The sequence below is a fragment of the Gorilla gorilla genome, chromosome 1 (assembly GCF_029281585.2).
Source record: "Gorilla gorilla gorilla isolate KB3781 chromosome 1, NHGRI_mGorGor1-v2.1_pri, whole genome shotgun sequence".
Taxonomy (NCBI): Eukaryota; Metazoa; Chordata; class Mammalia; order Primates; family Hominidae; genus Gorilla; species Gorilla gorilla.
In genome coordinates, this window is record NC_073224.2 from 98814219 (window position 1) to 98829855 (window position 15637).

Below are 15637 nucleotides of genomic sequence, written 5' to 3' on the forward strand. Positions count from 1 at the left end.
GGGCTCCACCTGGTGTCCTCCTTACACCTGGGCCCAGGTTCCCTTCCCTCCACCCCTTCTGAGGAAACTTCCCTCGCTGATGACCCAGCTCGTGTCTCTTTCTATCCTCTTCTGTGCAGATGCACAACAGGGTCCAAAATCTTCCCTTATTTAAATGATCTTTATAGGTGTTTATACACTGAGGAAGATGGGAACCCATGTCCCCCCATTATAATTAGCTAGCTGGTAACAGAAACCAAGTCTCCTGCCTCCAGTTCAAGTTTACAGTTGAGTTTGCACTTATACGGTTCAGTATCCCAGGAAAATGCCCACACTCCTTCATCAGACTAGGAGATCCCCAAAGGCAGGCACCCCATCCCACAGACCCCATCCCCTCCTCTCTCTGCTTACACTGCTATCTCTTGGGATCCACCCTGGCAAGGCGGGGCAAGGACACCTCTGAGTGATTCCAAGAGGAAAACATTCCTGCTCCTAAGCTAAAACTGGCCCTGGCTGTGAGGCAGGCCCACCTCTGCCATCACCCCCATGCCCACTTTCCTACGTGCTGGCTTCAGCAGCAGATGTCAGCACTGCTCTCAGCCTGGCTCCCGTGGAGAGAGGAGGAGGGTCCCTCAGGCCATCGGCTAGAAATGATGGGAAGGACACCAGAGTCCTCCAGCCCCCAGCTGCTCTGAGCGGCTGAGAAGGGGACACTAGACAGGTAAGGGCACAGTGACTCAGCCAGGTTCTTGTGAACATCATTCTCCTGGTCCTGGCTGGGGATACTGTAGGAGGACAGCCTTGGTGGTTTGCTGGAAAGCAAATCTGACCCCTAACAAGATAAACTTCTCGGGCTCACGTGGGGCCCAGGAGGCAGTCTCGCCTATGACCTCTCTGGGCTTGCTTCTCTATTACAAGGAGCTTTGCCTTGAAGTATGAGAAAATAAACCTGTTGTGGAAAATGTTATTTATCCAGACATAGAGAAGACTGGAGATGTGTTCAGTTACAATACCTAATCAGACAATTTCCATGCAGGAGCAGGGAAGGTTCAGGTTAGACACAAAGAACAACTTCCTGCTTGCCAGGGAGTATTTGAAATGAAAGTGAGTGAGCAGAGAGTACTAATGAATTCCATTCTCTTCAGAAAAAGGACAAACATTGATGTCTCTGGGTTGGTTCAAATTAGTCCAACCTAAAGAGAGACATTTTGAGAGTCCATTTTGAAGTTCTTAAGGAATCATCACTCCACTTTCATTTCTCACCGCAGGTTCTGCGTTCCAAGAAGCCCAATCTATTGATCTCGCCCCATCCGTACTTTGCCTGTGTTCTCATTCACACTTGCAGATAGCTAAATGTGTGTTGATTTTCTAGGGAGAAGAGCAGGTGAAGGAAAATTAATGGGAGTTCCTGTTTCCCCCAGTGGACAGGATTCCCTACGTATAAGGACCAGGCTTCTCTCACAGAACCAGGGAACCCTGAAGGGAGGCAGTCTCTCTCCTCTGGCCCGCGGATCTCCCTCTACAGCCTGGGGTTCTGCGCGCAGAGAAGGGAGGGAGAGAGTGAGTTTGCTCATCATGTGGGTTGAACAATTATGAGGTCTATGTGAGTGTGAGATGCTGACCTGCCCAGAAGACAGTTCCCCACTGCTCCCCCAAATCATGCACCCAATTAAGTCTATGACCTACCTTCCTTCCCAAATCATGCAACTTGCTCATGACCCAGTTTTTAAGCCAAAGCCAACAGGGTCAAGGCCCAGACCAGAAGCTCTGTCAAAATGCTTTCCCGCACATCTCCCATTGAGAGATGAATTATGAGGACTTTTTTCATTAAAAAAAAAAAAGTGGAAATGACTGGCTCCGATATGGATGAGTTTCCACCAGCACACCAGCAGGTTGCTTTTCAACTCCACAGCTGGCAGCCTGAGTGAAGACTTGGCAGGGTGGGGTGGGATGGCATGGAGCTAGTGAGGTGGCAGGGAGGGGCTTAGATAAGACAATCTTGGGGCTAAGGATGGGCGTGCTGGCAAGCTCTGTGCACTCTCTTGTCCCACCAGCTGCTTCCTGAAAACAAACATATCAATGCTCCCAAATCAATGATCCATCAGGGCTGTTATACAACTAAGCTGGCTGAAAACTGAATTCAGTTAAATGAATTCTATTTTCTTTTGATTCTCATTAGAACGTTGAAGATCTATTTCCCCAAGGAAAGCATCCCCTAACACCTCAAGGTGTGGTCCTAGGACAAGCAGCATCAGCATCACCCGAGAGCTTGGTGCAAATACAGAACTTCCATCTGACCCCAGACTTTGTGAGTCAGAATCTGCATTCTAACAAGATCCCCAGATGTTTTGTAAGCATGTTAAAGTTTGAGAATCATTGTTCTAACACACTGGGTTGAAACCTGGAAAGAAAGGGGTTTTTAAAATTAATTTATTTATTTTTGAGACAGAGTCTTGCTCTGTGGCCCAGGCTGGAGTGCAGTGGCACCATCTCCACTCACTGCAACCTCCGCCTCCTGGGTTCAAGTGATCCTCCCACCTCAGCCTCCAGAGTAGCTGGGACTACAGGTGCACATCACCATGCCTGGCTAATTTTTGTATTTTTAGTAGAGACGGTGTTTCACCATGTTGTCCAGGCTGGTCTCAAACACCTGATGTAAAGTGATGCGCCCACCTGGACCTCCCAAAGTTCTGGGATTACAGGTGTGAGCCACCATGCCTGGCTGAAAGACAGGGTTTAATTATGATGGTTAAGCTTACTGTACACCGTCATGAGAGTGCTTTTCCAGGACTTACAAAAGAGGAAAGTGGGTGCTATCACTCTGCTTTACAGATAAGGAAACTGAGACTCATAAAGGGCAAAACAGCATTCAGTTTCCAGATCCAAGACACAGACCTAATTCTAAACCAGAGTGCTTTCCATTACACTGTGCTGCCTCCTAAAGCTCCCACTGCACTGAACCCCAGAGAACAGAGCTCAAGGATTACCTACATCACTGGTCACCCTCCTTGGCCCAGTTAACAGTCTGATCTGTATTTGGCCTATTCTTTGTTCATCTCTCATTTCTATTGTCTGTTTTTTCAAGATCTGCCTTGGACTAAACTGTAAAAAGCAAGGACTGTGCAATATTAATAACAACTATAATTTATTGAGTACTTATTGTATTCCAGATACTGTTCCTTAATATAGATTCTCTCATTCAATCCTCACAACAACCCTAGAAGATAGACGTAATCATTTGCATTTTATAGATGAGAAAACTGAGGCTTCAAGTAAGTGACTTCGTCGTGATCACACAGAAGCAGCCCCTCTGAGAAAGAGGCTGACTCTGCCACAGGCCCCCTGGTGAGGAGGTCACTCTAGGTGCTTCCCAATTCCAGGAACCGGGTTGTGTTGAAAAAGGCCAGTCTTAAAACATGACCCTGGCATGAAACCGAAGGCAATGTGTGCAAACTAAATCCCTCAGGCACAGACTTTACAGGCTCCCCTCTCGATTTTCTGCATAAATGGAGAGTGGCAGCGGTGCAGATAATCCAGAAGTCATTTCAACTTGGCTTTGAAATGCATTAGATTTTTTTTTTTCAAAGTCAGAGATTTTCCTTTCTAATTATATTTGGCTCAAACTGACATTAAAATGAGTTTGCATTCTCACTTCGCCCACTGCCTGGTGAAGGGAGACTTCCCAGATGTGTGCTGTGTGATAGGCACGTCAGTCCGGGATCCAACATCAACCACAATGTAGCTGCCCCGGGGGTGAATGCTGGAGGGTTCTGGCGCTGGCAGCACAGCCAGCCACGAGTGTGTGTGTGGGAGGGTCGGGCATCAAGGGGAGTGTGGGACCTCTGGGAGTCCCCCATCCCATCCCACAGTGTCAAGCTGGTAGATTTCCAGGGAGAGTGGGGAGTGGTGGGGAGGACTGAGACAAAGAGGAGCAAGTCAATTCCTCAAGGTTTTGGATTAAAACCCAGGAGTCCCACTGTCTCGATGAAATGTCCTTCTGGATGACTCGGGAGTAGAGATGAAAACTTCAACTTCTCTCAGAGGCTTCATTCTGCCAGCCTGCCTAGCCTTGGGTTTCTGCTCCTTTGAAATGCCTTCTCTCTCTACTATGTTCTCTCTTCCTCTGCCCTGCCTGCCCATCTCTGCTCCTTTCCTTTTGATAACCTCCCAGTTAAGCGAATCGAATGGGAAGAAGCAGTTAAAAGCACCTCATGGCTTGACAATGCTGGGTAATGGAGCGAGCAGGGCCCCGGGCTGTTCCTGGGAGAATTCAGGAAGGAGGAGGAAAAATAATAATAATAAAAAAAACTCAGCTAAGCTGATTACAAGGACAAAGTTAATTTAGAAATCAGCTCTGTCGGGTGGGAGTGGGGGGTGGAGAGTACGGAACTGGACACAAGAGGTTGGGAGATTCGATTTGGGGGAAGTGTGCTTTATATAAACTGCCTTTGTTCCTGGAAATCATAATCCTTGGGAGGGACCAGGGTTGACTCCTTCGGATTCCTCGGCTCCTTCCATCCGGAGCAGGGGGTACAATCGGGGATTGTCCAGAGCTTGGATATCTCGTGGCACCGCATTCCAGAGGCCCCGCAGCCCCTGAGCCTCACATCTGTGGCCCCCTCCCTGCCCCTGCTCCCTGCTCCGCTCCCCCTCACTGGACGGTTAGGCTTCAGCATTTTTCACATACCTCTCTCACAACCTTTATCTTATAAAATTGTCAATATGTGTTTATACATCCATCTCCCACACCATACTGAGAGTGCCTCAAGAACAGGGACTAAATCTTACCTACCTTTTCATTCCCAGGCCTAGGCCCAGCACAGCCATTTAAAAAAAAAATGCTCATAAGTTGAACACATGCTCTCACCCCCTCTGGTGGGACCCTCTTCAAAGGACTCCATCTGAAAAATCAGAGCTCACTTCCTAGCAGAGGTTTTAAGAATCTTTAGGCTCAGCTCCTAAATGCACATGTATCTAAGGCCACAGACCAGTGGAAATGGCCCAGAATTGACCCTGAAGGGACTAAACCCGGATGGGCCCTCTGATGGAACCAGATGGCTCCCCTTGACTCTGGGCAGTGTAGACATGGCCCAAGCTTGGGGGGGACAGGTAACAAAGAGCCTGGCCTCAGAGTCAGGCTGCAGAGCTCTCCTCGCAGTTATTGCCATTGAACTCTGCCTCCAGGCATCTTTATCTGATACTGAAGTATTCTCAGAGGAAAAGATTTCCTCATCCTTCCGAAGTCTCTCTGGCTCAAGTCACAGATCTGAGACTTCCCAAGGCAGAGCTGGTATTTCTCTAAGGTTTTCTGCTCACTTCTGCCTGGCCAAACCTTGGTTATCTGTTTTTTTCATGTTTTTAATTGGAGGGGTTACAAATTTCCATAGCGTCTCCAGTAGAAGAGGTGTTTAAGAGGAGGGGAGGCTTTGGTGAGAAATGAGATGGGGATTATACCTGTTTTTAACACACCCTTTGTCTGCTTAAAAAACAGAAATCCATTGCTCCCTAGTTCTTACAGGGGAGTCTTTGCAAGAAGTCTTTGGCCTGGCTTTTCCAAGCCTCCTCTGGTCTGTCCCCATTCTACCGTTCTGGATCATCTCATCTGTTTCTCCCAAACCAACCCAAATCCTCAGTCCAACTGGCCTCAGTGTCCGCCACACATCCCAGCAGCAACATCTTGGTTCCGGAAGTCTGGCCCATCTGGTAAGGCTCTGCCTCTTCCTGCCACATCCATGTCCTGTCCATCCTTGGGCCCCACTTCCTCCACGGAGCCCTTCCTGGTCACTTCAGCCCACAGCAAAGTCCCTTCTCTGGACTCTCTAGCTCTCTGACCTGCACACTGCTATCACGGCACCAATGACTCCACACCTTGCACCACCAGCAGTCTTCATGTATGTATATCTCAGTTTCTTAAAAGGGAAGGACCACCTGCTGTCATATTTTTTGGTCCACATAATGCCTACCAGTATGTTTTGCATATAATAATGTACAGTTGATGATTAAAAAAATAATTCTCCTGATTTGGTGAAAGAGAGAACTGAGGCCTACTGAGATTAAGTAATTTGCACTGAAATCACAAAGTGAGACCTTCAAGGGCAGAGATCTAGTACATTATTCACTTTGCAACACTGGAGCCCAGCACACAGTAAGCACACAATTCTCTTCCGCTGAATGAAGGAACAAAAGTCCTTCCTCCTTCCACACATCTTTCAGTGAAGATATATTCCTCAGACTGCCTCAGAAGGAAAGAAGGGGCAAAAAGAAAAGGCATCCAATTTCCTAGTCGATTCTGAAGCGGACCTAGGATGGGACAGCTTCCTGGGATAAACCTGCTGGGCACAGAGTACACCTCCAGACACTCGGGTTCCTGTTATCCCTTCTCTGCCTCAAAACCCAAGACCCACAGCATTCTGGGTGAGTCTCCCATCACCTTCCAGAGCCAGATTGCAAAAGGAATGAAGCGGCAGCATTCTCTCCTGGGAAACTAATGGAATTTGCTAGAGAGTTCTGGAGATTTCTACCCTTAATCCTGAGGAGGTTGACTGGCTGCAAGGCTCATTTATTTCAATACGATGCCTATTTTGTTAAATGGGCTCAAGGAGGGCAGAGAGGGATGAGGACTGCAGCCCCTGGAGACAACAGAGGTTAATAAAAGTGGCTGAATAAATTAAATATGGAGGGAAGGACAAGCTGGGAGCTTGGAGTCAGCTGATAGAGGGAGAGTAAGTGGGATAGAAAGAAGAAAGAAAAGTGTCATACTTCAGTGGTGTCTGCGAGCTAGAGCAGCTTTTATCCTGGATGCTCCGAGAACTTAATTAGGTTCGCATTGTCTGACAATCAGACGTGGGAAGGTATAAGAGCTGGAGCTACAGAATGGAGAGGGACCAGTGTTACAGAATGAGGAACCCCAAGCTTCTTTCTCAACTTTCATAACTTCACAGTTTGTGCATCTATCAGAGAGGATGCAGGGCATGCAAGGCAAGGCAAAAAGTAGTGCCTTTAAAGACACAGGAGGGCTGCTATGGCTGGAAGAAAAATGACTCACAAAAATGTACTACTGTTGCACACTAGTGCTCTGGTGACTGAAAGGGCTTGGGTAAAGATGAGAGATATCTGTCCAGATGTGTATGGGGATGGGGATAAGAAGTGGGTGCATGTATAGCTGCACTATGAAGGCATGTGTGAATACATATGCATATGCATGCAGTGAGATTGCATCCACACGCTTGCATGCAGCAGTAATGCAGAACAGGTAGGTGTGCAGTCTTCCTTCTAGGAATTATCCTCAGCCCCCACCCCAACTTTCCTGCTTGGGTTCTAGTTCTGGCTCTGTCACTTACTAGCTGGATCATCTTGGACAATCTGCTTAACTTCTTTGGATCCCTGTTTGTCCATCTGTAAAATGGGGATAACACCTAACTTCAACAATTATGTCAGTATTGAATTAGTTACTAATGCATGTAAAATACAAAATTGCCCTTCACAAAAGTGAACGGATTTCTCCCCCACTCTGAGAGAGCCCATTATTTTTCCTGATTTCTGAAATTGCCTCTTCCTCCTCCCTGGTTTCACATTTGAGGATCAAGGACATGACAGCCTCTTTCTCCTCTACTGCTGACAACCCACCCCCACACCCCATCCTTTTCCAGGTCAAAGAACCCTCCAGGAGATTGCCAAGTAAACTGGTCCAGAGGCCCTGGGAAGAAACCAGACAGGAACTGGTAGGTCGGGAAGGGGCATAATTTTCTCATCTCTGGACATATGAAGAGAAATGTCTCTAGCCTCAGATGGAAACATCTCCCAGAAACTGGGGAGATTAAGGAATTTGTCCCCATCCCTTCCCTCCATACCAACTGCCACCCCTTTGCAATTTATTTAACTTCTCTAGGTCTCTGTTTTCTCATCTATTAAATGGAGAAACAACTATCCTGCCTACATCATAGGATGAGTGTATCTCTCTATCAAATGGTACATGTGAAAAGTTGCTAAAATTGCCAAGCACCATACAGGTACAAAGATAAAAGACTCTAAACGTGGGAGGAAAAGGATTGAGGCTTTCCAAACCTCCTTCTGACAAGGGGCATTATTTACTGGTCCCAGCCCCACTGATTAAAACATGTATCCTGACATCTAAGTTTTGCTTCACAAATGATCATCAAAGCAAGGCAGGGAGATAGATGTGGCCTTGGGATTTCTGGGCTGAGAACTAGGGAAGGGGGCTGAGCTGAGTGAGGCACCAGGAGAGGAAAAAAGGCCTAGGATTCCCTCCTGTCCTTCCACAGCTGCCTTAACTCTAAGAAAGGCAGGGTGTGGCTCTTCTAGGCAGGTTGAAGGGCACTCATGGCGCTTAGTAGGGAGACAAAAGAGGGGTTGAATCTGGGATCTAACACCTCAGGTATGCCCTTCAGCAAGTTACTGAAACTCTCAACTGTGGTTTCTTCATCTATAAAATGGGAGTAACATTAACCTGAAAAGCACACTGTAGGAATTCAATAAAAGGTAATTTTGATGCTTTGGTATGGAGTTCACCTCCTACAATCACTTTTCACCACCCTAGGCCAGGCAGTTCCCCAGGGCACAGGCTAAGAAGGAGGGTTGAAAGCCTCCCCAGGCGGGTTAGAACAAGCCATCTAAGACCCCAGCCTCCAATCCTACCAGACTACCAGGGACCAGACAAATTTGGCAGCTGACACCTGGGGAGATCCTGGTCTCAGGATTATCCCCTAGACCCCTTCTCAGTGCTGCTTTTGCCTCTGTATGGCTCTGGGCCTCTCCAGGAGTCAGCCTTGCATGGAACAAGAGTAATTCCCAAATTTGTAGTTCATGGACCTGTAAGGCTGTGTTTAATATTAGAAACAAACCTTTTTATTTGCCAAGTCCTTGAAAAAAGTCATTTACTAGATTTATCATATCATCAAAGAAAAACAATTTAACACCAAAAAATGTAGGACAGAATCTCAGAATAAAGGATTGTTTTTTAAATTTGAATGAGTTTACCTTTATGAAATACTCACTCCCTTTTCTTCCTAGTTCTCATTCTGCTATGGACCAGGAAAATCCCTGTCCCAGCCCAGCATCAGTCTCTGCTGGCATGTAGGATCTGGCAAAGGAGAAGGGTGCAGGCTGTGGGATCCACTGGTTCCTACAACTACCAATAAGATACTTAATGTATCTAAACCTCAGTTTCTTGGCCAGGTACAGTGGCTCACACCTATAATCCCAGCACTTTGGGAAGCCGAGATGTAAGGAGCGGTTGAGCCTTGGAGTTTGAGACTAGCTTGTGCAACCTAGCAAGACCCATCTCTCCAAAAGAAAAAAAAAAATTAGCCAGGTGTGTGTGGTCCTAGCTACTTAGGAGGCTGAGGTAGGAGAATGGCTTGAGCCTAGGAGGAGGTTGCAGTGAGCCATAATCACACCACTGCACCCTAGCCTGGGCAGCAGAGCAAGACCCTATCTAAAAAAATAAATAAATCTCAGTTTCTCATCCATGAAATGGGGATAATTTACACAGCCAATCTCAGGGGGGCTGTAGCATAGATTAAATTAGATAATGCATATAAAGTAGTTAACACAGGGCTCAATAAATGATCCATATTATTTCCAGACTCTGAAATGCTGCCACCTCGGGGCTAGTGTCCCTCCTCATTTCACACAAGAGCTCTGGTTCCTTCTCACTCAAGTGCCAACCTCTTCCACTTTTGCTCTCTCTCCTCAAATCCCTTCCCCAGATATTTTCTGAGGTCTCCAAGAAGGGGGTCAGTTTCCCCTTCTGGGTCTGCCACAACATAGTTCTTTCCATGAGAGATACAAAGAAGGCGCTTACTGAAGCCCAGGACCAAGAATCTGGGGAGGTGGAGCTAGAAAACACACACCACAAAGAATCATAGGGAGAAGAAAAGGAAGCGCAGACAACTCGACTGCCTGTCTATCTATGTCTCACCTCAAAGTCAAGATAGCAAGCATTTACTGAGCACTTCTCGCTGTGCCAGACACTGTTCCATGTACGTTACATGGATTAACATATTCAAGTGCCACCACAACCCTATGAGGTATTACTTCCATCCTCACTTCTGGAAGAGCATGCTGAGGCACAGAGAATGTACATGACTTGTTCAAGCTTACCACTACCAAATGGTGGAGGTGGGAGCTGGATGCGAGTCTGTGATTTAATAGCCATCGAATGCTGCCTCTTTCCAGCACTGCAGCGCACTCATCAAATCAATCAATTGATCAGATATTTAAGGGGCACTTACCACCAGAAACTATAGGATAAAAGAAATTAAGACTTAGTCCCTGCAAGGATGTAAAGAGGTCCTAAGGGGGCAGAGGTGGGGCTTCCTCCTCCCATCTCACTGGAGCACCAAAGGCAGAGCCAGAACAACCAACCACTCAGCTGTGGGAAGGAGCAGAGGCGAGAAGGCCTGGATGCCTCCTCCTCCTCCTCCTGACCAGGTGCTCTGGGGCCCAGGGCTGAGGCACTGAGTACTTGGTTCACACCCTCCCTTTGGGTCTAAGTGAGTAGAAGGCAGAAAGTGGAGTCCAGTCAAGGTCAAGGAGAGGAACCCAGTGTCCTGGTTTCTGCCATGTCTCCCCTGACTCTTCCCCAACCTCAGCGCCCTGCTCTGGGCAGAAGTGGGACATCTAAAGTGTGTATATGTGTCTATGTGTAGCACCGAAAGGGGAGAGTCCAGTTACTCTCCAGACCTGCTGTTCTCTGCCAGGATTCAGCTGTACTCAGGGAGTTGAATCCTGGGAATTTAGGAGGCCCTCGGGCCTCCTCCCTTTATCCTTTACTCCCCTCAAAAGCTGTGGCAGGAATGCCAGGGGGAGCTCTGCGGGCTGGATGGGCTTATTTTTCTCCTGCCCCCACATCCATCCCCCCCACGGAGGCAGCTCCCGCCCCGAGCCGGCCTGTCATCCCACATTGCTCTGATTAGCTATAATCTTTCTTTTTCAATTTCTCCTCCCCGAGACTAGGGAGCGAGAAAATCTCCCAGAAAATGAATAAATATTTCAATTTTCGGCGCAATCAGTCTGTGGAGCCGGCGCATGATGGAAACGGGGGGAAGGATAATGGTTTTCATTTAGATAAGATACAGAAAATTATTTAGTGAAAAATGAAGATTGATGAAGCCCATTGAAATTCTTTAAAATGCGATTTTTATTTCTCAGCCTAGGCTGAATCTCCCCTTCCCCTCTCCTCTCTGCTCCCCTCAATTCTATGGCTTCCTGCTGACACCTACTCCCCCATCCCTATTCCCCCACCATCATTCCTCCTCCCTTTTGTAGCGCCCCCCTCCGTTTCCTCTCTCACTGCCCCAGTCCCTGACCTAGAGCTCCTTTCTGAGGATGGAGGCTAAGGAAAGGGGGTCCTGCCAAGCTCTCCACCCCCATGTGTGTCCCAGTCTCCCCAGACCCCTCCTCCTTCCCTCTCTGCCTCCTCCCCAGTCCCTTGCCAAGCTTCCCCCAACACTCACTAGTGATTTCCCCTCCCCTCCTGTCTAGTCTCTCCCTTTCTTTTCTCTGGTATCCTCTCCGCCAACCCCAGATACTTTCACCAGGTCCTGCTTTCACCCCTGTTGGAGCAGAGAAGTGGGAGCTCAGCATTCCCTAGCCACTCGCTCCTTTCCAAAGAGAGAAAGGCACACAACACACACTTCTTTCTGTCCCCAATTCAATCCACATGTCTCTCCTGTTTGCTAACTGCTGCTTTTGTTCCTTAACACTCATTTGTATCCATGTTGCTGACATGTAAGGGCTGTATGAAAGGGACAGACATAAGCTTGCCCCCAACATAGACCAATACTGACCCAGGGGCCCCCTCCACCACCAACATGACCCCCCTCCACCACCACCATGGCTCACCCCCTTCCTCCCCGACATCAACAGCCTGGCTGAACAAAGTCAGAACTTAAGTCATCTTCCCAACTTTCTGCCAAGTGGCTGGCCTGGCCTGCCAACCCCAGGGCCAGGCCTCCTCCTTTCCCCTAGCACCACCTCCCACTCTTGGCTCACACCACAGATGTGTGCCCTTGCCATATCATAGTGTGTGCTGGGGGGCTGGCATGGGTGCCCTGTGGGGACAAATGAATCAAGACATGCCCCCACCAACTCAGCCAGGCTTTGCCTTCGGAACTGGGAAGAGACCCGACAAGGAGAGGAAAGGTCCAGCATAACATCCCACCTACAAACGCAGGAAGGGAACAGAAAGCAGGGCAATAATGCCTGAGGCTGTGCTACCCAGATGCATTCCCAGACACCCCCTAAAAGAGAACACCTCCTCCATCTGCAGTCTGTACATCTCCATAGGTGTCTGCCCATATGAATGTCTGTTCAAGTTTCTTTGTTTGCTAGAGGGTTGGTTTCTGTGAGAGCGTGTGTCCTGTCCTTGTAAACGCCTGCATACATGTACTGTGTATAGTTGTAACATTAGGGTGGATGAATGCGTGAGTGTGTGCCGATCTGGGGGAGGAATCTGTCTTCCTCAGATGTCTCAGTGTCTTTGTGTATATGTGTCTGTCTCAGTGTGGGGGATGTTTGTGGGGATGTCTCTCTCTCAGTAGGTGAGTAGTCTGTCTCAGTGTCTGTGAGTGTTTTACGGTGTTTGTGTGTCAATTTCTGTGTGTCAGCTCCATTTTTGGGGAGGGAAGGAGTTCAGCAGGATTCAGTCTTCCTTAGAGTCAGACCTGGGAGGCAAGAACCAACTCCCACAGACCCCAGTCCCTGCTGCAGTCTGGACCCTTGGTTCCCTCAGCCCTCTTCCCTCCCCCAACCCCAGCCCTGCCCAGGATACACTGACATCCTCATCTCTCCCAACCACCTCCCTCACCTCCCAGCCTCTCCCCTGCCAGTGTCAAATAAGCCCCAGACAGCAACACTTTCCTGAGCCCAAGTAGAGTGTCAGCCCCCTCCCCCCACCGCCTCTGCCCCCGCCCCCGTGAGCTCCCCCCTCTGTATTAAGCGGGCCTGAAGCTGTATGTGGAACTCCACTCTCCACCCAGAGCCTCCGCGGGCAGGGGTTCCAAATCCCCACTAGAGGCGCCGAGACACCCCTCCCTTCCTCTAGAGGGGGCAGCCCCAGGCAGGCTGGAGCCGTGATTCAGACTCAGACCCCCGAGGGGCTGGGCTGGAATAGGGGGATCCCCTTAGCAACATCTTCGGGAGGTGGGACCCAGCTTTTCGCTCACCGCCTCGCCCGAAATCCGAAATCCCACCCTCTTCCCAGCCTTGCCCTTAGGCTGGACTCAGGCGTCCGGAACCCCGGCCTCAGAGGGCGAGGGTCGGTAGGGCTGCCAGAAGCTCAAGAGAAAGCGTTCGGTTCCCCGTTTTACTCGGACCTCCAGCCCTCGCGGCCCCATTGCTCGGTTCTCCCGCGCAGCCAGAGGAAACAACTTGGGCAAATCAACGGCAAACTCATTCTCCCCAGCCCCTCGTTACTCCGCGCCCCCTCCCCCAGGGCTCTGCGCCCGGACCGAGCCCCCGCCTCGTGGCGTCCGGACCCGGGGACTGGCCGCGGGCCGCGGGGCACTCCAGCACTCTCTCACCGGGGGAGCAGTGCCCCGGCCCCGGGGGGAAGCCGAGCGTCCGGGGGTGGGCTGGGGGCCCTTACCTTGGGAGAAAGTATCGGAGAGAGTGAGGATCCAGACGAGGAGGCTCAGCATGCTGTCCGCCCGCCGTGCGCCCGCCCGCGGCTGGGGCCCGGAGTTGGCGAGCGAGCCAGAGGAGCGGGCTGGGGAGGAGGGGAGCCCGGGAGCCCGCCCCCCGCCCGCCCGCGCCCGCCCGCGCCCTCCCCTGCACACACACACGCGCGCGCGCGCACACTCACGCGCACAAACTCACTTCCCTGCCCTCCGATTCTCTTTATCTCTCTTTCCTCCCAGTCCTTTTTCTCCTCCCGGTCGCCCTCCCCCTTTAATTATTTCTCCTCTCAAGCTGTATCTCTCTGGGTCTCTTTCGGTCTTTGCTCCCCCTTTCTCTCCCCTTCTCTTCCTTCCCTCTCTCCCTCCCTGCCTCCCTGCCTGCCTGCCTCCCTCCCTCCGCCTGACGTCTACTCTCCCTCGGACGGCGCCTCCCTCCACGAGCCCTCCCCCTGCCCCCCCCCCCGCAACGCGCGCGCACACACACACCCCCCTCGCTGGAACTGAGATGGAAGGAGAGCAAAGAGAGAAAGGAATTGAGGGCAAAGGCAAAAGAGGGTGAAAAATGTGACCGTCGTGGGTTCTGGGGCAGGCACGACAGGACCCCTGGCCACCCCACCCCCTCCCATTTATAGACGCAGTCTTGGTCGCAGGCTATGGAACTAAGCAGTGGAGGAGGAACATGGGCTGAGGGACATCAGCCTCTAGCTCAGAGGATGTGATGGGGAGTGTGTGTGTGTGTGTGTGTGTGTGTGTGTGTGTGTGTTTCCGTGTGTGTGTGTCTAGGAGTGGGGTGGGGGGCAGGGAGTTAAATAAACATAAAGACCTTTCTTTTTAAATTCCACACCCAGAGTCTAGCTCCTAGATTCCCCAAATTAAGAATTCTTAATTGACTAATGAATGCTTGGATAAGGGAGGGGCATACATGCCTCTCCCCACCTATAAAACCCAGAACTGGAGAATGGGAGCTGCCTCTTGGACCTGCCTTGAGGCCCTGCCTTGGCTTCACCCAGTCAAGGTTGAGCACAGCTAGGCGTTGGAGGACTCAGCGGCCTGGAAGAGGCACAGTTGACCCTTCCTTTGTTCATCTTAGCCTTCCACCCATCCCGAAGGAGAAGGTAGCCAACTGGATGGCTTTGAAGGGCCAAGACCTGGCCTCACCTCCCCGAATGCAAGCCAGAGGAGAAGACAGCCACCAGAGGATCTCTAAGCACGCTGGAGTTTGAGATCTTTTGGGGTAGGGACATGGAGGAACTAGGAAGGAAGGGAATTCCTGAGAATCATGAGAGCATTCAGGAAGGATCTCCACTTTCTTAAGGGCCCTGTTTGGCAACCAGCTCCTCTTCTCACCCCTGACCAGATACTTCTGCTCACAGGGTTGCTCGGGTAGCCAGAGGTCTGGACCCTAGGGAATGGACAGAGGAGTTGCTGGAATTGCACAATTTTACAGTAATGTGTTGGTCCAAAGAGGTCTCCACTTGTTTCCTCCCAGATCCCAGATCTCCTGGGTCTCTAACACTCCCCGCCAAGCTTTCTCAATTTCTGCCCATGAAAGTAGGTGCGTGGCTCTCTGGTGCCCTCTGTTGATGTGTAGCGGCCACAGCTCCTCTTTCCTCCGCAGATTCTAACACCAGCCTGTGGTCCAGACACATTCACACACAATTAGAAGACAGAGAAAGGCAGGAAAACACCCAAGCTCATATGCAGAAGCCCCATATGCACAGACCCAGAGAATTCTTCATATGTTCCAAAACACAGGCAAACACAGTTTAAGAATAGAGCCATACCTTGGCCAGAGAAATAGGACTGCAATCCCAAACGTACACAGAAAGACACCAACACACAGACACATAAGGCTTTTCATTTGTTCATTCATTAATCATACATTCCACAGATATTTTTTCAGCTCCAGACTGCTATTTTCCAGTCACCATTCTAGGCTTTGGGGAGACAATAATAATAATAAAAAAAAGGACAAAGTCCTTCCCTTTATTGTTCCATTCTGGAGGAAAGTCAGAGGC

General features: G+C 49.9%; 1 protein-coding gene across 2 annotated transcripts in view; it reads right to left on the reverse strand.

Moving 5' to 3' along the window:
• KIRREL1 (kirre like nephrin family adhesion molecule 1) overlaps positions 1 to 13952 on the reverse strand; it is a 105397-nt gene extending 91445 nt beyond the window's left edge. For both annotated transcript variants that reach the window (XM_004027019.5, XM_055362962.2), the window contains exon 1: positions 13589 to 13952. In XM_004027019.5, the coding sequence (XP_004027068.3) occupies positions 13589 to 13640 (52 nt within the window). In that variant the 5' untranslated portion in view covers positions 13641 to 13952. The remainder of the gene's footprint in view (positions 1 to 13588) is intronic.
• Positions 13953 to 15637: the final 1685 nt, after the last annotated feature.